General features: G+C 37.6%; 1 protein-coding gene across 5 annotated transcripts in view; it reads left to right on the top strand.

Annotated features, from left to right (window-relative positions):
- RABGAP1L (RAB GTPase activating protein 1 like) overlaps positions 1-23168 on the top strand; it is a 260444-nt gene that overhangs the window by 3198 nt on the left and 234078 nt on the right. For all 5 annotated transcript variants that reach the window (XM_056497048.1, XM_056497050.1, XM_056497049.1 and 2 more), the window contains 3 exons: positions 18471-18638; positions 20461-20650; positions 22056-22266. In XM_056497048.1, coding sequence (XP_056353023.1) covers positions 18504-18638; positions 20461-20650; positions 22056-22266 — 536 coding nt within the window. In that variant the 5' untranslated portion in view covers positions 18471-18503. The remainder of the gene's footprint in view (positions 1-18470; positions 18639-20460; positions 20651-22055; positions 22267-23168) is intronic.

Raw genomic sequence — 23168 nt, 5'->3', positions numbered from 1 at the left:
AAACAAAACCAATGTATAGCTTATTAGAAAACCTCTGTGGCTTTTAAGGTGTTTATTTAAATTTACTGTCAGGAGTGTTCCCAGAGGGGACTTTGTGAAGCTGACAAACTAGTTTGTTGGGTGTGACTGTAAATAGAACATAAATACATAAATGGGATTCCAAAATCTGCTTAGTAAATTGATTGCTCTGAAAGATGAGTAAAGCCCTTGTGGAAAACATCTGTTAGATTGTGTCTTTCATGGAATATTTCTTACTTTTTTAGACGAGTAGCAGGGACAGGTGTCTTTTTAATGTTTTTAATGGACAGAGGGAAAAAGCTTTTGACACAAAATGAGATGGGTCACAGCCCTTGGCTTTCCTGCTCTCATCAGCCCTGTATGATGAGTCAGGGTATCAAAGAAGGTTTGGGTTTTTTAAGGTCAAGTAAGCTTAAAAGTGAAAAACTTATCTGATGCTGAAAACATGTGCTCTGCTTGTGGGAGAAGCAGAGCAGTACAAAGGGAAGAAGTTCTAAGGGTAAAAAGATAGGAGATGCGTACATTTCTGTGTACAGCACTGATGTAGGCTTACTGTATGTACCAGAGAACTGGAATTTGGAATACATGATTAAAAGTAATAAACCTGATGCAAAACCTGCTGAAGGAAAGTTACTAATATAGAATAATTGGCAGGTCAAATAGTACATTATTGAAACACAGTCATTTAGGTCTGAAGGGGCTTCTGGAGGTCATCTAATCCAGCTCCCTGCATTTATTAAAGCAGGAATAATTTAGATAATATTGTTCCAGCCTTTAGCACCTTTCTCAGTAATCTGTTTCCACATTTGACTGCACTCAGTGGTTTTTTCTTTCCTCCCTCCATTTAAGCTAGTTGAAATTTACTTTCCGGCTTGTCTGTTGCCTCTTAACATGTCAGTGTCCATCATCCAGGAGAGTCCAGTTCTCTCTTCTGCATGCTTTCATTAGAGAGCTGACAGTAATAAGGATTCTTTAGAGCTCTTTTCTTGACCAGATTGCGCAAACACAGTTCCATCAACCTCTCATTGTACACCATGTGCTCATGCCATCTGTCCAGCTTGGCCACTGGACATGCTCCAGAATGTTTGCACTGGGGAGCCCAAACCTGGCTGTGCTGCAAACATAGTCTCACAGGTGCTGAACAGAGGGCATTGATCGATCCTTCCCTGTCCTCCTGCTGCCTGGACTCTTGCAAACAGCTCACGCTGTGCTCAGCTGCCTTCGCTGTGAGGATGTACTGGTGACTTGATTTCACAATTTTGTCTGCTGGGATCTCCAAATATTTTTTTGAAAAAGTCACTTTATATCTAGCTCGTGTTCAGCCTGTCTTGTCACAGGAGGTTGTTCCGTCACTAATACAGGACTTCATTGAACTTCACAAGGTACTGCTACTGCCTTTCTCGAGCCTGTCCAGGTCCCTCTGAGTAGTAGCTGACTACTCCTCCCACTTTGATGTCATTGAAACTTACTGAGGATGCAGCCTGTCCCGTCATCTAGATGACTAATAAAGGCATCGGGTGGTACTACTGGTTTCTGTGGTGGTCTCCAGGGGATGTGACTGCAACTGCTTGGATGGAACTTGGTACACCTGGTGGCTGTTCTTTCAGCTCAGCAGTCCAGGCAAATTGCCGAACACCTCATTGCTTACTTACCCCATGCCTGTCTAACCAGTTTGGCTGTAGGGATACTGTGGGAGACTGTTCTTAATGGACTTCTGTGTTCAGTGCTGTTCCATCATCTGCTAAGCCAGTCGTCTCCTTACGTAAGGTCTTGTGTTCATCAGGCATCAGTTCTCCTTGGTAAATCCATGCTAGCTATTCCCTGTCATCTTCTTGTGCTGCTTGAGCAGAGGGATGCCTTCCAGGAGGATTTGCTCTATAATCCTCTCATGGACTAAGGTTAAACTGGCTGATCTGTAGTTGCCTGAATTTTCCTCCTTGCTCTTGAAATTGTTTGTGATATTTGCCTTTTTTCTGGTCAGAAGGAAACAGTCTCATGGCCTTTCAAGAAGTGGTAGAGTGTAGTATCTCAGCTATACTGGCCAGCCCCCTCAGGATTCTTAGAAGTAGTCCATCTGGTTACATAGATTGTTAGCAGTGCTAAAGTGCTTCCAAACTTCATTTTTCTCTTTTGGAGGGAACTTCTTGCTCCAGCGGACTGCTGCTGGGCTCAGGGGTCTGTAAGGCCTCTGAATGGACCTTGCTACTGAAAATTGGGGCAAAAAAAGCACGTGTATGTCATACTTTTTCACGTACTTTGTTAACAGGAGACATTTTCCACTGAGCACAGAGATCACTTCTTCCTTATATTTTCTTCTGCTGCCAATGCTGATTTTTCTTAATGCCATCCTAAAGCCTGTGTCTTTGGGCTGCTCTTGGGTAGCTTTTCCAGTGTCTGCCTGCTGAGGGCTTGTGAAGCAGAGATCAAAACTTTTGTATCTTTAAATATGTAAAGCTTTGAAATTAGTTGAAGTGGTGGGTAATGAATGATTATAATCTCACCGTGTTGTGGTTGAATGGAAGATGTCAAGATTATCAAGCTCTTGTATAAGGGGGTAATTCCTGCCTGGGATGTAGAGTGCAACTTGTACCAAGGAGGCAAAGCAATGAGAAAAATGATCCACATCTCTTTTTTTAAAAATTAATTTTCTTTCTTATCACTAAAATAACTAACTCCATATAGAAATTTACACCTTCAGTGTATGTCCTTGCCCTTTTATTGAAAAGGAGATGTTAATATTTAACAGCAAGATGAGTGGATAAATACTTGATACTTCCAGTTGGAATTAATTTAATTATTTTCTGTTAATACATTCATGAATTCATTTTAGAAATCATTGAGATAAACTAAAATTTTGGAAATGGAAGTATTTTTTTTTCAAGAAAAATAAGGGAATGAGTTCTTGAGTTACAATCTCTGTAGACAGACAGTCTGAAACAAAGATCTTGGTTAGTTTAAATCCTCTGAATGTGTTTGATGTATCCTACAGTTTCCTAATTGGTGTAAATGTGATTTGTGCTGATGTTCTGGTGACTCAGTGGTGTCAAGGTAAAGCCTTGGGTATGTCAGTTACTGGTCTGGCTGTTCTGTCTGAATAGGGCTTTGGTATCTCTTTGGACTAGAAATACCCTTTCTGGCACGGTTGAGAGTTCTGAGGTGTTTCCTGGTACAGTAGAAAGATTTTAAAGTGGAATTACACTTTGATGCAGAACAGTGCACATCAACTATGGTAATTAAGGGTAAAATTGTAATCTGCACGTTTGCCTTCATGTGTGATCTTTCATTTTACATTAGGATACTCAAAAGCTCTTGAGTAGTAAAGCTCATTACTTTTGATGGTGGACAGCTTCCTGTCTTAATTGCTCAAATTCTTGATATCTCCCAATTTTTCCCGCATGATTTCTGTCTAGAGAAGAAAAGGTAAAAGGGCAGAGAAAAGGGAAGTGAAAGGTGTTTTTAAGAAGCTGTAAACTGTCAGACCAGGATTTCAGTCAGTGAATGAATCTAAGAGTGGATCTTGAAGGCCATTTGCTAAATGGCTTAGCAAGGTTTCCGTGTCACTCGTGGGCTTAGAAGTGAAATGGGTTGGTTGCTGTCATACAGTATATCGGTGACACAAGTGAGGAATGAAATCAGTGTGAATGTGACTGACAAAAAAGTCCTTTCTCAGCACTATGAAACTTGTGTCGTGGTAATTTTTTTAATGAAACTGATCAGTTTTGAGTAATCAGTCATGACCAAGCCCTGGTCTTCTCTTGCAGGCAAATAAACACAACACTCAGAATGTCTTTTACATTTTGTGTGTGTGTTTATTTATTTATTTATTTATTATTTCATCACCAAAACCTCTGTGTGTTGTATTGCAAGGTGTGATGGTACAAGTTTCCAGGAGACAATTACTTAGTAATTGTGGAATAGTCTTGAGGTTACACTTCTTGTCATTGATAAGTGATGCTGAAACCTCTGACTTTCAGGGTGTTGATTTAAGTTAAGTAGCTGTGCTTTCAGTTCAAATATTGCTGACCTTTCTGATTAGGTCGTGTATGTTGTACATACCTTAAGTCACACAACCAGATTTTTTGGGGGTAGAAAGCAAATTGCAGATGCTGATCTGTTGCAGTTGTCCATGCATAAGACTTAATGTTTTGTTTTGGAAGGAAAAAGAATGGGAGTTGAGGATTTGTCCAAGAATCTTTTGACTTTTAGTGTAAACTAATTATATAGTTAATTTTGGTAATATTTGCTACTGTTTAGGGAAATGGATCCTGTTCTGGAGAAGTGGTTTTTGTTTTAATCAGAAATTTCCTCCTCTGTTCCCCAAAATGTCTATTTGAGAAGTAATTGCATTTGAATACTTTGCTTTTCTGTTCAGTACAATTACTTGTGGTGTTACAGCTTCACAGTGGTGAAGAGTGGCATGTTTCCAGGTGGGTTTGAATGTTTCGATTATAAATTCTGCAGCATTAAGCCTTTTCTGAAGTTCCTTCAGTGAAAAAGAGTTTAAAGAAGTTCAATTTAAATATTTTCACTTGATTTCTGCACTTTGCAGAGATCTAGTGTTATCCGCTATTTTAGCATAGTGAGTTCTAATTTGTACTTCTATTACATATGCAACATATTACTGTTTTTTTCTGAAATTAGACAGAATGATTTTGCTGAGATCCACAGATCTGTTGCAGTACACAAATTTGTAAAAATACAAATACATTTTTGTAGTTTTAACAAATGCATTACAGTTTTAAAAGTATGTATGTGTTATTTTTCTCTTCGTTTTTAACCCTTTATTCTCATCCCAAGATTTTAATTGAGGGCAAAGGCTGTGCTGTGCCTTTTCAGTGCCCAGGCCTCTGCAGGCGAATCAGTGTGAAAATAAGATGCAAATATTCTTAATCTAGTGTTTTGTCTCTCTCTGTATATTTAGATACAAAATACAAGGTCCAGAATTTTAATTTATAAGTCAGTGGAGAGAAATTTAATAGCTGGCTAAAATTTGAAAATAATTTGGAGTGTTTTTCTTTGTATTTAAATAAGATAATGGCGTAATTCCCTTTATTAAGAATTTTAATGCTGTAAGCTGGTATTTTTTTTCCTTAGAAGCTTGGAGTTTTTAAATTAGCTGTTACTGAGAAACAAAATACTAGATAATGTGATTTAGACTGGCTAATCTGAAATGCATGTGTCAGAAAATGATTTTTTTTTTTCATTCTGTAAACACTTCATTTTATTTTGTTCCACTGGTGTATACTTTTATTATTATCTGCTATTTTGAAGAGAACTCTCAAATAACTGCTTGGTGGCAGCACTGCATAAGTGCCCCTGGTGCTGGCTGCTGAGTTTGGTCTGAGTTCTGTGCAGTGTTATGCTCCCTTAGGTATTTGTATAGTGAAGTGTGGTCTTAGCAGAGAAAGTAGGAAGATTTGTAGCCTTTTATAGGTCGTTTTCCACCTTCTGCATCTTCCAGATACTGCTGAAATCTGTGTAGCTTTTAAATACCATCATCTTCTGCTTGAACTTAAGTGTGAGCACAGGAGTGCAGAATAGCTGTGGAGTTGAGTAAGAACTTTTTATGGGTGCCAGCATTTGTTTTCAGAGTAGAACTTCAGCTGGAACTTGGGTCAGGCAGCATGGTGAAGACTGGCCCTTGGAGAGACATTGGTCCCTTCTGTTTATGTAGACAATTTGTGTTTGCTCGTAGATGTACACTCATACCATAAGAGGTTTTTTTTAGCCCTGCCATACTTGATCCTAATTGTTAAAAATTAGTGTTGGCAGTATAAACGCACAAGAAGTCAGGAACTGATAACTAGAATTATTCTTGGACATAACTGTTAATTTTGAGCAAATGAGTAAGGAATGGAAGTCAGTAATTTTTACATTGTTTTGAAGATTAAATCTTGCTGTTTATTTCTATTAGATGTGTATAAAAACTGAAGGGAGAAGGGAAATGAGTTGATCAAAATGTCCAGGAAAATATTCTGTCAAATTTCAGAACAGTAAAATGAAGTTGGAAGTTCTCCATTGTTTTTTGGAGTGATAATTTGCTTTTGACCCTTACAGCTTTCACTTTCTGATTCTTCTTTCATCATTTTGAGACATTGGTAAATCAGACTGAACATAAAGGAGTTCAGACTGAAGTGTGGTTTAGAAACGAGCTTTTGATAATAGTCAGAGAAATCAAAGGGTATAATAAGACAAATGCAAATGATCCTTGTTCCAGCAGTCTCTCCCAGTTTCTCTCTCTGGCCTTTATGATTCTGTTTTTTGTTATTTCTGGCGGTAATTGAGCTCCAGGGGTCTTATTTGGGAGTATGGAAAGGGCAGTTTACATTTCCCAGGAAATTCATGTGAGGTGCCACAACAATTCTACATTTGCACAGTGCACTTCTGCAGTTTATTATCATTGGTTTTGCTGGGGCTTCTGAACACCCAACTAGTGACTTTGCACAGACTTAGCTCTGACTTGGATAAGGAGTCGGATACTGGTGCTCCTCTAGGTCATGCTTCATATTTAGATTTGTATTCCTTGCATTGGAAATGCTTTACTTATAGCAAGGGTTTGCTCCTGTTGGAGCAGCACTGCCCTCTTCAGCTCTGAGAGACACTTTCAGAGAGAGTGAGACACTCTGCCTTTGGTAGTTGCAGTCTCTTAACTGTGTTTGACATTTCGGTAGCTTGTTTGTAACTTAACACTCTCACTTAAAAGAGACAGAGGTAAGATGCTGAAAACAAGATTGTGTGAAAAGATAGGTTTATATAACCACTACATAGAGCATGGCCTTTTGTCCCACTTCATCATTCTGTGATCTTTTATTTTTAGATTAGCTGCCTGTAACTTCCTCTCTTTGTTTCCTTAAGTAAAAGTATTTTGTGGAAATATTCAGTATGTAAACATGGACAGTAAGCTTTCATACCTACATTTAATGAAAACCATGCATGATTTATGTTTAAACTGATGGTACGGTGTGGTAATATTTGGGAAGCTGTCTGAAACTTTGAGAGATAGACGCTGATTTAAAAAAAAAAAAAGGAAAGAGAAAAAGGCATAGTAAACACAGATTTTTGGCTTCTCATGTCTTTTATGCAATCAGTGAATTTATCAAACTAGAAATACGATGAAACACTTAAAATTCAAACTACTCTGGATAGCCTCCCTCAACAGGTAGGTACTGGGTTTGTTCATGATTGTTGGCTAATGTGAGATAAAAAAATTACATAAAAAAAATTAATGACTTCTGGTGTATTTTTTTGCAAGATTTTTGCAATTACAATCGAAGTAGATATGTTGTATTATTTTAGATGTATTTCCCCAGCAAGATCTTATTCTCTGATTTTTATAGACTGTTGCACATTAACCTGAGCCTTTGGCCAAAAATAATCCACAGGATTCATTCAATATTATAAATGAGGTGTGTAAGATCTACATAATGGAAATCTGGCCAAGAGGCCAAGTTTATTTATTAAAAAAAAAAAAAAAAAAAAAAAAAAAATTGAGCATTTTTCTTTGAACCCAGTGATAGTTTAATCCTAAGAAGGATCTGAGAAAACTTTTTTTGTTTTTAGCATAGATTTCGTCTTTTATAGCAATTCTTTTTACTAATTTTTACTAGAAACAAGCTGCAAAAGCAAATTAAAAACTTTCATTGGCAGCCCCAGATTAATTGATCTATTGAAACCTTTTCTTTCCTGTAATCACTGCATGAAGGTGAATTTTGAGTGTCTTCTATAATACTTTGAGATGTGTTTGTTAACAGTTTTGAGGAATTGAAGGTAACTGCAGGTAGTGTAATGGAAACATCTTTCTTTGTATAACTTTTTCAATTACTTGCTCATATAGATTTGAAGGATACTTCCTTCAGGTCAAGTATTTTTTTTGGTCAGAATTATAAAATACTCTTAATTGTTTATTGACTGCATGCACAAGTTTTGTATAGGGATTAGTTGATTGCTTTCACTCTACCTTTCCAAGCTGCAGTTCTTACTTGAATTTATTTGATTAGTGATGAATTTGATCACATGGAGAAATCACCTCAACAAACACACAGTAATTTAAAAAACGAGTAAGTCTCTTTCGGTTAAGGAAGGTCCACATCATTCCTTGATGCTTATGTTCCAGATGCTTTCATATGCACAGCTCATACCAATTCCTAGGAGAGTTACGGTAATTTGAAAGACTTCTAGCAGTGATTTAAATGTTGTGGCAAAACCTTGGTTTTTCCTCCTCTTGATCGATGTAATGAGCAAAGCGGTTTGCTTCTTCAGACTTCAAATGGAAAAAGCAAAAAAGCAGAAAGTGAAGGAAAACCTTTACTTTTTTTTTTTTTATTAATAGTATGATTAGGGGGATAGAGGGATGTGTTAATACTAGGTATGTCTTATTGACCTCTTCTTACCAATAGAAGATCATTTTTCTGTTAAAGAAATGGTCTTACTGTCATTTATGAATTTCCATTCTCTGTTTTCTAAGACCTGTCAAGGCCTTTGGAATTAACAACAGAGCTGCATTGTGGAATATATTTATGAAAACTTGCCCTAGCAATGTGAAATGCCAGCAGATTAGTTGTGACATGTGAAGCACATTGAGAATTCACTGGTCAAGTAAATTTAGAGTGGTAGTTGAACCAGTGCACTGCATCATACATAGGACTGGGAAGGACAGTGGTTAGAAGGAGGGTCATTTGATGTGGTTTTTTGTTGTCATGCACATTGTTCCGTATTTCTCAACTTCAAGCAGGTAACTTTCAGAAGGTTTCACTTGTTCTTTAAAATAGATATGGTTTCTCTATCCATCTTTTCATGTTATATCTTAATATTTAGATGTTCAAGTGACAATGTAAAATCTTCGCTTCTACCCTAAAGGGTTTTAAATATATGTAAAGATTTGTTTAAAATGTAAATGAAAGTGTTTATTTTTAACTTGTGCAGGAGTATTTTATTTTTTCAAGGAAGCTTGGTTTTGTTTCATACTACAAAGGAAGGGAGGTTTTTGCTTATTAAGTACTGGGGACACTGTTGAAATTACAATTTTGGTACAACAGCAGTAGAAGTTTAGAATATAGCTGTCAAATCAAAACTCATAGTGCTTACAATTTTGGAAAATCTGTGATTGAGGTATGAAAAAAGCGCCTAGTGTTGTTATTAATTTACAACTTGTGATTGTCTTGGACAACTATTAGAATGAAAGATGTAAGATCTAAAAAATATATAAAGAGAATGAGATTAGAAAAGACCATGAAACATTGTCTAGTCCATCCCACTGTCAGTGCTGCACTGACTGCAGGTTAACAGCTTCTGAGAAGCACTTTCTGGAGTTGGTAGTATAAAGGTGCCTAATGAGCTTAAGAGCAAAACATAGTGATTTCAGGTTAAATCTGGAAAACCTGATATTCCCATAATGCACATTGCAAACCTCAAGGTAATAATTTTTGTAACTTCTGATTCTGGCTTGGAGAAACAAGGATTTTATTAACCCTGAAGGCAGTTGGTCCAGGGCAGTGAATCAGGACTTCTGGTGGGTTTCAGTGATTGTGACACAGGATAAGACGATTGTTTGGCACGGACAAGGACTGGCACCTGGGATCACTGCTGCCTTGTCTCATATTGGTTTTCCATATAGGCTATTTTGCTGTACATCATGTAATTATTTCTGGGCGTAGTAGCGTGCAGGGAAAATTCCTGGTTGAAATACTCAAATTATTTTATGGGCAGAGGTTGTTCTATAGACTGCATTAGACCAACACTGTTATTTTTACAGTTAGGGAATAAACAATAATCTCCTTAAAGCAATGATTGCATTATGCTTCTGCTTTCCTCTGGAATATAGGTCATTATAATTTTGAGTGATGATACAGTTTGATAACTTGGCTGGTGATTGGTTTCAATTTTCAGTGCTGCCTGCAAGCATCATGTAGCAATGACAAAAAAAGCAGCTTGGTTTTGCTGAACTCTAGCTTTGAAAAATGGCGTAGTTTTACGTGCTACTTTATATCTTCCATTACTGACTGCAGAAATTAGAGTGTTAGTTTTCAATTGGTGTCGGGGAAACAATGTGAAAGTGTGCTAGAGTTGCTTTATCCATGAGGCAGAGTGAGTTACTGCTTAAATGAGTAAACCTGTTGTGGTTTGTTGGTTTATTTTTGTTTTTAATAAGATACACCTGAAGACTGGTAACATCTCTGTAGAGTACCAGAAGAACACTTATCTGTTATACCCTTTGGAAGGGAATAAATAGAGAGAAGAAAGGTTTTTCTCTTAAGCGGCTGAAAATAAAATGTTTTTCCTTAATTGGATAAGCTAAGATCAACTATACTTTTAAACAGCATAAATCAGTCTGTGGCTGCAAGAGGCAAGTGTGCTTGTGTGCTCTGTTCTCCTACTGATGTCTCTTCTGTGTGTGGACAAATCTTAGGCTTGAAAATTTATTTAAATAATTGTTCAAAAGAATCCCATCAACTTTGTTTTTAACTTTGTTTTATCTAAGGTGTAGCTTGTTGTCAATGACTCCTGCTTGCTCAAATTGTACAAGTAAACAGAAGGAAGCCCTCAGTTTGCTGGGAGGTTGCCTTTGTAGCCAGCAGTTTTCTTGTCATTGCTTTCACTTGCCTGCATTTCATCTAGTGTCCATGATGCTTCTGCCACCCAATATGTACATTTTAAGGGTTGTGATCAGTGGTTTGTTGTTTTTTTTAGTTTGCCTTGCTTGAGTCATGCTCCAGCTCAGTACCAACCATATGCCCACCATTCCTCTGGAAGGGTTCATTACCTGAGTGGTTTTAACTTTGAACTAAATAAAAGCAGTATATTTTGCCTCAAGCAACTCCATACTATGACTGTGTAATATTTAAGTGGTTCAGTGGATTATGCGTAACACAGAGATTCAAGTCAAGAAAGCTGGTTCGCTCCTTTCCAGTAAATGTTTCAGTATTCACACTGGGGTGTGTTTGACAAGTGCTGGTATCATTTATTTGAGGAGGTGCAGATGTAACATGTTTTTGAAGGAAAACAGACATTTTCTTGTTTGTGTAGTTCTCTTTTGATTCTGTTTTCCTTAAATTACAATTCTTTGGCTATGGGATTGAAATGTAAAAAGAATCTGAAAAACCTCTGTATCAAGGCAGCTGGTACAACAATTCCAAACAGCTCGCCATCATGAACAGACTAATTATTTACTGTTGACTACATAATGGAGGTTTGCTTTCTCAGGAGACAATGTTGGCAAAATAAGTCAATCTAGTTGTGGGATTTTTATTTCTTGTGGGTTTGTTTGCTTGGTTTTGTTTTGTTGCTGTATTGTTTTATTTTTTTGGAAAGATTTTTGTTCTTTACAGTGCTTTCCTGGAAATAAGAAGCATTTTTTTATGTACATATGAGTATGTGTTTAAAATACACTGATGCAGCTCTGTTGCTTATTAAGTTGATTTTATTCCTGGGAAGTAGTATCTGTAAGCCAAATAAATGGATGGTTGGTTGTTTTTTTCATTATGTACTTTACATAATATTTCACTGCCAGAGATAAGACTGGGAAACAATTTATGGGTAATACAGCAGTTTTTTTTTTGTATAAGCACAGAGACAGTTTCTCATAAAAAGATTACACAGAGAGGAGTTAGTTTAAAGCTGAAATTAAAATTGTAATGCTGTTGTGGTCAGTGAGATTTAAACAAACTGATTTTATGACACCTAGAATTTTCTTCTACAAATGTCAGTCAATAGAGAAGAGGGTTTTGGGGCAGCTGGTGAGCTGTACTGCCTCAACATAAAGAATTATATGGAATTTTATCAGGTTGTTTAGTCTTTCAGTGAAGAAGCTTTGAAATGTAAAGCTTTTGTAATTGCAGCATTTCTGGCTTTCTGAGGAAGGTGTCCCCTATTAAAGGTAGGGAGCTCATGGAGAGGAAGCCAGCATAATGCAGAATTTTGATACATTTCTGAAATAAGATGCTCTGGCTGAGCCCCTGGTTACGTGTTTGTGCATGTGGAGCTGTCCATGTCCTGTTTCCGGAGGGGCAAGTTAGAGCATCACCATACCACTTCAGTAATCTGGAAATCTGAGTCATGGAATGATTTCAGGGCCATTTAGTTTAATGCTCATTTTGCTGTTATGCACTGTATGCTGTAGCTCAAATAAGGGAATAAACCATGCCTTTTTGTGTATATTTCTACTTCAGTTAGCAGAAGATGAATTTCTGCATAGCTCTATTGAACCTTCCTCTTCACAAAGGACCCAGAGACTCTCTTAAGGAGGCATAGTTATGAAAATAGGTATAACTTTTTTCCAGTTTGGTTTTTTTTGCAGTGTGAGATCGTCAGACAAACTGTATGGCCTTGAAGCCTGCCTTTAATACAAGTCTGTCTATAATACAGGATGATTTTGTTTCTCTGCTGAAAAAAAAGTATGAATTAGCCTGCTCTTGATTGCCTTCTTTCAAGCAGGTAAGAAACTTCCTTTCAAAATGTGTTTCTTGTTTCTTACTGAAAATAGGTCAATATTTGTCTTCCTTAATTGCTGTCTTTTCATAGCTCCACAATTCTTAAATTTTTGGGTTCTTATAATGCTGAAGCAAAAGATATTTTTTCTTTCCACAAACCCACAGTTACCTAGAGCAGTAACTTCGAAATATTTGTTGAACATAAACTGGAAGTAAATGCAAAAAAGTGTGGTAACTGCTTCAGAAGTCTGATTCATGTAAAAATTATGTTTATTTTCGGAGACCAGTTTGCAGAGGAAGTTTTTGAATCTATTAGGTCTGCAAAGCAGTTTCGTTCTGGAAAGTTGGTGGCTTTCTAGACCCTTTGATTCTTTTGCGTGTGATGATGAGTGATGATGTTGCCAGCAGTGCCTTGGCCTGTGTTGCTCTACCCAGCAATCCCGTGGATGTACATGGCTACCTAGGTATTTGTGTTCTGTATGTGATATGTTTTTGCAAGTCTGGATTCAATTGGAATACATGGAAGAGTTACGGAGACAAGGAATCAGAAGTGATTCTGTGTCTCTTGCTGTGATTCAGTGCTGGATCTCCCTGGGTCTTCTAGAATCGCTATTCTTCACTTTCTCTTGCTCTTTAATGACTTAGGCTACTTTACAAAGGCAGCTGTAGTGAACTTGGGATGCCTCTCTGGAATGAAGTGAGGAAGCTGCTGAGTTTGAGCCTTCCACATCTTAGTATTGTATATATGTGAAGGTATGTTCTGATCACTGGACCCAGAACAGTCTCAGTAGTATGGCTTAGTTACCTTTTATCCAGGACTTTGTATAAGCAAAACACTGGGAACTGATGTGCATCAGAGAGGTTGGCTTGACCAAAACTATATGATAAAGCTAGTTTTTCTGCAGTCCTTTTGTTGTCCCTATGGCTTAAAATATATTTTGGAGCAAGAGCCACACACCATACCACACACACTCTCTCTTAAAATGATGTCTGAATAATTTCTTGTATCTCAAAACTTCTTTGGTCTTAAAATCTGTTTGTCAGAAAATGTTTTCTGAAATTCTTACTTTTAAAAAATTTAATTCTGCTATCATAGTAGGCTTTCCTTCACTGAGTTCAGAAAAATTTCCACCTGTGTGTTCGATACTGACTTTTTGTGTGTGTGTATGTGTGTGTGATATTGTTCACCATAGTATGGGGGGAAAATACCTTCTCTGTAGGAATTAGCAAGACTGTTCAAGGTACCTCTTTTGTAGCAGTAGCTTCCTCACACTAGCAGTACCACTTTCCCAGTGTTTCCTGCTGTGAAGAGAACTTTGACAGCAGAATTTGTTGGAAGGCGTTATTGGAGGATCCGCTCTGACTCCTGGCTCTGAGGATTTGGGAAGATACCATCTGATCTGGGGTTTCAATCCTTGGGTCAGCATTGGAAGCACAGAGAGTGTATTTTTCATTTGGAACTGAACTCCACCACCAGCTTAAACTAAGGAACTGGACTTGGAGCTGAGGTAGCTGAAGTGCATTGAATTTGTGCTTTCCTGTCCCTGACTGTCAGCTCCTCACTGCTGGTTGCTGCCCTCCCAGAAACTTTGAACTGGTAAAGCAAATGCTAAACCTCATTCCTCAGGATTCTGAGCCAGCATTCAGCTGTTGAAGTAATCAGGGAGTAAACCTGATGTGTTTGTGGACTTAACAACTGTATGTTCTGACTAATGCAGTCAGAAATAAATTCTTATATTTTCAACTTTAAACTTTTCATCAAAAAGTATGATTAAAAAAATGAGATGCTTGAGTTTGGTAGTAAGAATCTGTTCTTAGATTTTGTTCACGTCTAGTAGGTCAACTGGCATTTTTTCTTTACATTTGTAGGAAAATGGAGTTTTGAAGTTTATGATTCAGTAATGAGTAAAAAAGAGAACTAGAGCCAATGACACAAGGGAAATGAGAGTGACTGTTCACTGACTGCAGATGACTGTAAAGTCCAGAAGGCGTGTGTCTCTTCTTGTTACCAAAGAATAAAAAAGCTTCTTCAGATGTTTTTCCCTTCCTCAAATAACCTTAATGCATGATTCTTTTAGAGAGGTTTTTGTTCTTTTTACTACTTTTCCTCAAAAGCACTTCGTTGAAGTATTGGATGATACGTCTTTAAAATGAAAAAATGGAACATTTTTCTCTTTAGGTAGCTTACTACTTAAGATGGGGTAAATCACAATAATCTTCGTAAGAATCACATCCATACTCTTGAGTAAAGTTCATGTGAGTTGAAGATATTTAGTTTGAAGAAATGACTTGTTCATGATTTGTGGTGCTTAGTTTGTCTCTGGCATTAAAACCTATTTTTGATCAAAGACTGATCATAAAATATGGTGTAAAAAGATTTTTCCGAATGCCTGGTCTGCTTGTGTTTGTGTTTTACTGGCAAACTGAAGCTAAAGTGGCTTTGTTTGTACTGCAGCGGGATAGGGGAACATTGACAGTAGGTTGGAATAGTCTGTAATGAAGAACTGGAATTAGGGGCTCTGGGGTGCTAATTTATCCAGTTTATATAGTTGTGTATAGGAAAACGTGTGTATCTGCGCTGGCTATGATAGTTTAAGCTGGTTGTAAAGGCAAGCTTGGAGTGTATTCTTAAACACATTAAAGGCCTTGTAACTCAAAAGTAATTGCAAGAGTGTATATGGTATGCTTTGAAAGTATCTGACCTGAATAAGGAGCTCTTTGCAGTCATCTAATGTTTATAATATTTTCTTTACTTTTGGGTTAATATTTAGAAAGTAGAAATTCTCTTACACTCCCTTTACCCACATGGGGCAAGAATAAATAATCAGTGTGTCAGCTTGCTTCTATATTTGCATGATCCTATTTTTCTTTGGCTTTACAAATGGTACATTTCCCCTTGTTTTATTATTGAAATACTGCTATAGAAAATGTTTCATAGTTCACATGGTGCTTGTTGGTTTGTTCTTCAATGCAGAAAGAAGAACTGGTGAGAACCTAATGTTAGCAATCTGCATTTAACTTTGATGATAAAATAGAATCATCTTACATTGGAGTTTTTGTGTTACTTCCCATAAGTAAGCTCAAAAATTAAAATTGAATAGACTAAAACACGAACAATTGTCAAAATAGGATATCTTGTGATCCCTCCATGGTGCAGATGTGCTGGACGTAGTGCTTGAGACTTCATTTTTGTCATCATTAGGTCCAGCAATAATAGGTTTGCAGTGGGGCCTCTCATAGCCTGGTCCTTTGCTCCTAATGTGGCTAACAGTCACCGCTACTGTTTTCTCCAGTGCTAATGTCACTGCAAAAAAAATGATTCTTCAGGATATACTGTATTTGGGGACCATAAGTGATGTTGCTATTAAAGAGTTCTGTAATAGTTGACCTTCACTTCCCTGTAGAGAATTTGTTTTGAAGTTAGTATTTTGAGCTAGACTTGCTGTTTATTGCGAACAAGCTCTTCAGCAGTGTTTTTACAGCACTTGCTAAAAAATACATGGAGTTAATAAACGTTCTGTAACATATGTAAAATCTTGTGTGGTAAAACCTTGTCTTTCTCTTGACAAGAAAATCTTTAAAATCTCTAAAGCATCTTTAAGATGCTTTAAAAAAATCGAAACAAAACCTATTGGAGCAGTGAGTCCATTATGTAGGCTGAGTGGATCTGAGCTTACATCATTTGTCAGTGTCGTAATTGATAAAAGATTTGTGTTAATCATAGAAGTATTGGGGTTTGTATAAACCAGAATACTAAGGTCTGAATGATGCACACTAGATAGAGGAAAATATATGATTAAATCATTCTGTTTTTAATCCCCCTGTTATGAATATTATGTTTTCTAAATAAGTTGTATCAACTACCAGTTTGCAAAACCAGATAGTCTGATAGATTTTGCAAAATCAGACTTCCTGCCTTTGTTCGAGCAATGCTACAAAGACCAGACTTCCCGATTCCTGTTGGATTTTATCTCCCAAGACCAGACCAGATAGTTATTATGAGACTTGACAAATCGACCAGACACTTCACTGATATTTTTCAACCACCACTGCTTACCTGGCAAAATTATGACAGCAAAAACTGACAATAATTGATTACAGCGAGAAACCATACTATAAAGAGAAGCTGCAAACCGAAGTTCGATGGAGCATGGAGTGGGTGGTGACCCCTCACATCTCCCTAGCACTGCATTGCTCTGTCTGTATAAAATAAAGTGATCTAAATTTTGCTTAATATTGAGACTTTTTGTTTCTCATTTATAACATCAGGAAAATATTCCTGCTTGTGAGTTCATGATTGCTCTGGAGATATGAAAGGTGTCAGTGTGTGTGAAACTGCTCATCCAAATTTATAGCCATTGTCTGAAGTGTTTCAGCTGTTGTTTAGAGGCTTTTTAATAAAGTGACTTCTAATGAGTTTCTATGCTGTAGAAGTCAGTTATCTAAAGAACTTAAATTCTATTTTCTGGGATTCCTTCATATAATACCCTCACTAGGTTGATGGGTGAAACTGGGGCTGGTTAGGGAGAGGAAAAAGCTTTTTGAGGAGTTTCGTGTAAGTTACGCCAAGCAAAGTCTTTGAAAGTGCAAAAGCATGTTGATTGTTTTCAAAAGTGATACAAAATACTACAGCATTGAAAGTTGCCTAGTTCCCACACATGCTTTTTTGGTTTGAAATTGCGAAACTTTCTCTTTCTGCTAATATCATAAGTAGCACCTGTTCACAATAGTAGAGAACATGCATATCTTTGTTCTTTCATGTGCCGTTTTCTGCTTCCCTGTATCTAGACCTAAGTCAGCATTCTTTTCTTGATCACCGGGTGGTTGGAATTGGAAGAGAATTGAGTGTGGTGCAGTTCTGCTCCTTGGTGCTGCTGGGAAGGGCAGTGTGAAGCTTAACCTCTTCTTGTTCCTGGTCACAGCAGATGTGGGTTGGGCTGTCCCTCCTTGGGCACTTTCCAGCCTTGCAAAGGTGACAATCACAGATTTTTCTCCTTGTGCTGTGTGTGACTCATCTGAACTCTGAGTCTTAAGCACAATATATCCCAGCACTCAGCCACAGCAGTATTTTTCAGGAAACTGGATTGGAAGTAGACCATATGTAGAGATGCATGTTCTTTATAAAGTCTGAAAATATATTTTCCCTTTTTTGACATAGAAAATATAAAATTAGATGCATTTAAAATACAAAAAGTCTTAAGATTCAGCTCTTCGTTCTCTAATGAATGAGGGTAGACTTTCTAAGTTAATATAGGTCATGCTGTCTTTATTTGATGGATACCTACAATAGGTGTCCTCATGCTGGCATGCTTGGAATGTTTCAGCTCTGTATTTTTATATGACTTTGTAATGTATAGGCTGGCCATTATTTTGCCCTTTCTCTTTGTTTCTGGATTTATTTCTTTTCTTGTTCAGAGATGGGAAGACTTGCTCTTGGTTGCCTAATATTTGTAGTTTCATTGATGCTTATGTCTATATTTTTTAAAATGGTGTGGTTAATTTTAACAGTTGTGGGTGGTTTCAGGGAAATTGGGTGAGAAGGATCTGATTGTGATTTAGTATTACTTTTGACTTCACCACCTATAGATATAAAGGATAACAAAAGCCCCTAACATAAGTGATTGCTAAATAACGCTTTTATGTGGAGAGCATACACTTGGAATACAGTTTTTGGGAAATTAGTTTTCAGATAATCTGTATCTTCACATGACTTTTGTGACACTCTGGGTATGGAAAATGTCTGTATTTGGGAGAACCAAGGGCACAAATTAGGGAGGTAGAGGAAGCAGACTCCGGAAGATTAAAAACAGGAGAAGTCAAAGTTCTGGGGTGAACCTCTTAGTTTATTATATATAAGCATAGTTAACAGCCACTTTCGTAAGATTCTGTATACCAATGAAATCAGAGTTTGAGAAATACAGTATAATACAGTAGTATAATTTTAAGTATTATATTATTCCACAATAACTTTATTCCTACTAACATACTGTGTACAGCTTCAAAACTAGTATTTTTTTTCATTATTAGGTTTTGGTGGTGGGAAAAGAATACTGACCTGAGATGGAAGTCAAAACATCATTTAGCAAAGCCAACACGATTCCTGAGACCCTGTCCACATTGATTAATGAAGGATTTGTCTTGGTACATCAGAAATCTGAGGATGCCTCTGGAAACAATGAAAAGCCACAGTTAAAGGTTTGCTATGAATTAATTTTTATATACATAGCAAGGTTTGTGTTGATGAAAAGAGTGCATAATTGGTGTGTGCTTGAGGAGAGTCTTAGAATCTAATTTTTGTCCTTGTGGACTACGGGTGAAATTAACAGCTTGGATTAAATAAATCTGTCCTAAAGTGGAAGATCAAGTTTTCTTTTAATAACTTCTTTGGGGGTTATTTGTTTATTCTGTGGATCTGTACATTAGTAAAGGACTTAACAAAGGGTGAGATTTGGTTTAAAGCTTAATATTCTTTATTGAGAATCAGAGACCGTTATCTTAAAAGCATGTAATTAGACTACATAGGAATAGGTTGCACAATGTCTTGGGCTTTAGTTTCTAATTTAGTTTTCCTGCTTAGTGCTACTTTAGTCATGAGTAAGACCTTTTCTGAAAGCTTTCTGCCTCTAAATAGCAGAATATTGTAGCACTTGGGTGGCAGCTGATTGGTTAAGTACAGATTTTGACATTTGAGCTGTAGTAGCCGATGTACTGGTTTTGGTCTGCTTGGAACAAAATGACACTAAGTACCTAGTCTGTCTTTGCAGTACTCTTTGACATTTGTTTACATGTGGTAATTTCTGTCTGTAGTAGACTTTATCTGTGGGAGTCCAGAGTATTCCTCTGGCTTCCCTGGAAGGTTTAAGACCCCCCTGGCGGGGTCCCCAAAGACCCTCGAATGAGACCCAGGTGTCTCAGGGGCTGGATTTAGTTCCTTTGAACAATTTACCAACATTGAGAGAAGATATGCAAGCTGCAAAAATAAATAGAGTGTAAATTAGACTGTTAGAATGTAGAATTAGCAGATTTCTAGAATGTTTGTGATAAGGGACACGTGGCCAAGATGGAGAATTGGGGGTGTGGATACCTCTTCCTCCTTCTTCTCCGTGTCATCCATGCTGGGTGACATGCTGGCACTTTTAGATTGGATGAGGACAGAGCTGGACCATGTAACAAGATTGTATTGTATTGGGGGTCATTTGTAAATACCTAGTACGTAATTTAGACTATAAAAGATAAGTCCTGCCTCTGCCAGGCAGATTCTGCCCTGGACGTCTAGCGTGCAGACCGCCGTTCGCTGGACAAAGCATTCCTGAGATAAGGAAGAATTAACAACCATGAAAACCTCTAAGAACAGTCTCCTGCAGTCTCTCATCGACGGGCATTGGAAAGAGCTGGGTTCCAGACTGTAGCTGGGTTTTTGGGAGCAGGAGCTTCCTTGCTGTCCTCCAAGCAGCTACTAAGAGTCCGGATAGCCCAGAATTCTTTAGTCTCTAAAGGGGCTGGTGAACTCGAGGCAGAGTCCATGCTGCAGCTTTGGCCAAGGTTTTCTTTTGTCCAAAAAGCTGATACTTGGGAAAGATTCTATTTTTCTTTTAGCGAGTGTGTATCTCCAATTTTTAAAAAAATTTCCTTAGACATGCACCACTTGTATGTGTTGGGAAACTGGTGAAGCAATGAAATGGACTGGCTATGAATAAGGAAGTAAAATTTCCTTTAAGACTAAGTTTAGCAATGTCTTTTGATCTCTAGTCTGAATGGAGGCTTTAAATACACAAACCTATTATTCTATGAGAATTGTGTAATTTTTTTATGGTTTTTGGATTAGCAGTGAGAACGTACATTTTATGTAAGTGATGTGACACCGGATTATATTTGATTCAATTTTACAGATTCTTGGTTTGTTGTCTTGTTCAGCAAATTTTCTTAATTTTTGCAATTAGTAAGACTATATGTTTGAAAACTAATAGTGAAAGTAAAACTACAAGTACCTTCAAAAGATATAATCTTCTGCTTACAGGTATTTTCAAATGGAGATGAGGAGTTGGAGAAGGCAATGGAAGAGATACTGCAGGATTCTGAGAAAGACCAGTATGTCACTGCACTCCGAGAAGGTTTCAGTGGTGCCAGTGGCCAGGCAGCTGCAGATGGGTCAGCAGGACAAATAACCCAGCCATCTTTGCAGCTTGTTTTGGACCCTTCTACTACAGGTATTGACTGAGTGCTTTCCCCATTCATCAAACATATCAGGTTTTTTCTTTATGCAGTTTCAAGTTAACCCTAAAATGAATATAAAGCTTTCCAGTGCTTCATTCCAAACCTATGTTGGAGAATACCTTGGGGCCTCCTCTTATTATTAGTTGAAGATTATAGATAAGAATAGATTATCATCATACTGATTGATACCTGAGCTGCTCTGCTTTGGTCACAATATTATTCAATTTGTATTCAGCCAAGGATTACTTGGGACTAAAGATTGTATGAGTTGCTGAGTGGATAATACTTTAGGTGGATCTGCTGCTGCTGGAGCTCAAGAAGTTTCAGGGCAGTGTTCATTGATAGTGCTACCTGCAAATGAAATACACCTGAACAAACCAATTAAACTGTCCATCTCAGATGCTGTCACCAGATAGCAGTAAGGCTAGCTTAGGATTTGATATTTGCTAGGAATGATTGTGGTACTTGCCTGGTGTTTGAATTTTTCATGAAAAGGGGAGGACTGAAAGCTTTTAATGTAAACTATATTGTATATATTTTAAGTAAAATATATTGTAGCTTTTTTAGATACATATAAAAAGCCTGCAATACAAAAATACGTGTATTCCATTACATACATTAGAAATACAAGGCTGTGGTCACAGTTTTGTGCCTTGAACTATAATTCTTTTTACCTCAATAGCATGCAGGGCACTTCTGTGGTATTCTGTCAGCCAATTCCCATAGCATCTGTTGGAAATAAAAGAAATATGTTCTTGTCATACAATAAGATACTTTATATGAAATGGAAACACCCGTCTATTATTTACAGTTCTGCTGTATTTCTGAGAAACTTACCTTACTGTCTTCCTGTTTGACATTCTTGAAACAGAGCCCAGCCATTAGCATGAATGAACAAATAAACACTTGCACATGTGTTTCTCTCACCCCACACCAGCCTAAACAGGAATAATTCACTTTTACAGGCTTCATGATTCTACGTATTATGGCAATATCAGCTCTAGTAATAAGAAATAGAAGTAACAGGGCAAACAGGGGGGTTGGGGCTAGATGATCTTCAAGATCCGTTCCAGCCCCTTAACATTCTATGATTCTATGATTCTGTGATTCTGTGACTGCTTAGAAAAATTTAGAATGTCTGTGTTATGTTCCAGTAGTGCTAAATAGAATCAAAATGCAGTTTATCCCCATGCCATCCTTGGAAACATGAATTAGATTAGAACAGACTTCACAGTAATATTAAGCTGCCAAATGGATTTCCTGCTGTTGGAGCTGAACTGTCTACTCTCATGTCCATTCGTGGAAAATGTAGGAGATTTTGCTGTGGAACTCACTGGGAAGAAAAATTGTGTAAAAGTGAAAGCAAATGGCTGAAAGAAGCATTTTCTTCATTTTCAGAAATCTCTGCGCCAAGGCCATATTCTCCCAGTCAAACCCTGGAAGAGGACAGCGTGTTGTTTAACAAACTGACTTATTTGGGTTGCACAAAGGTGTCAGCCCCACGGAATGAACCAGAAGCTCTATGTGCCATGGCCAACATGAAGTCCTCAAGTCAAGCTCCTTTACCAGTAACACTCTATGTTCCAAACATTCCAGAAGGCTCTGTAAGGTAACACACAAGAGTTTCATTTGTTGCTTAAGCAGAAACATAGGAAATGGTTTCTGAGTTTTTTCCTTGCACAGGGAAGTAGAATTGCTGAATTTGTGCCTGAGGTTCTTGCTGAAGACAGTTAATTTTGAGAAATTCCTCTGAAGCAGCAAAATGTGTGCTCAAATCTACTATGCAGTGCATGGCTGGTGGTACCAGTTGCTACACAGTGTCAATAAAAGCATCTCTTTCTATCTTAATATCTGCTCAAATATGGTAATACGAGAGATATTGGAAAGGTAGAGCTGATAATACCTGTGGTCTCTTGACCTGTCAGCACTTCCAAGGTCCATATGTTTCAGGAGTCGTTCTGGCCTTAGGTTTGCTGCAGAAGTGTTGGTTTAGACTCTCCCATATATGTTGCAGAGTTGAGGTGCCAGTCTCTGCTTCCAGTCACTGCTGTGCAGAAGCCAGCTCTGACACGTCTGCCTCATGGTGCAGATGCTGACAGTCTCCAGATACTAGAAAAGATTTACTTTCCCCCTGTGAAAAGGGTCTTTCAATTAATGGTGAGGGAGTCAAAGGTTCTTAATCAGGGTGTACTATACATGCACCTGTAGCATTCTTGCGTGCAGAAGTAGGGAACATCTCAATATCCAATACGTTTATTTTGAAGCTCTGATATCAAGGTATGTGAAGGATATGATTAGATTTCCTTCCTTGCCTGAGCTGTGTTTATTTATTGACTGTCATTTTGTGGAGGAGGAGAAGGACCTTCAATTATTTTCTTCATTTTTGTTGTTTGAACCGAATTTGAGTTTCATTTGACATTGGAAAATACTTGTACAATGGTAACAGTCACCCAGACACAAGACCTAAGGTGTTCCATGCCTGTTTTTGTACTCAGCGTGGCCATTCAGGAA

This window comes from Oenanthe melanoleuca, chromosome 8 (assembly GCF_029582105.1).
Source record: "Oenanthe melanoleuca isolate GR-GAL-2019-014 chromosome 8, OMel1.0, whole genome shotgun sequence".
Lineage (NCBI taxonomy): Eukaryota > Metazoa > Chordata > Aves > Passeriformes > Muscicapidae > Oenanthe > Oenanthe melanoleuca.
This window is presented reverse-complemented; position numbering and strand designations above follow the sequence as displayed.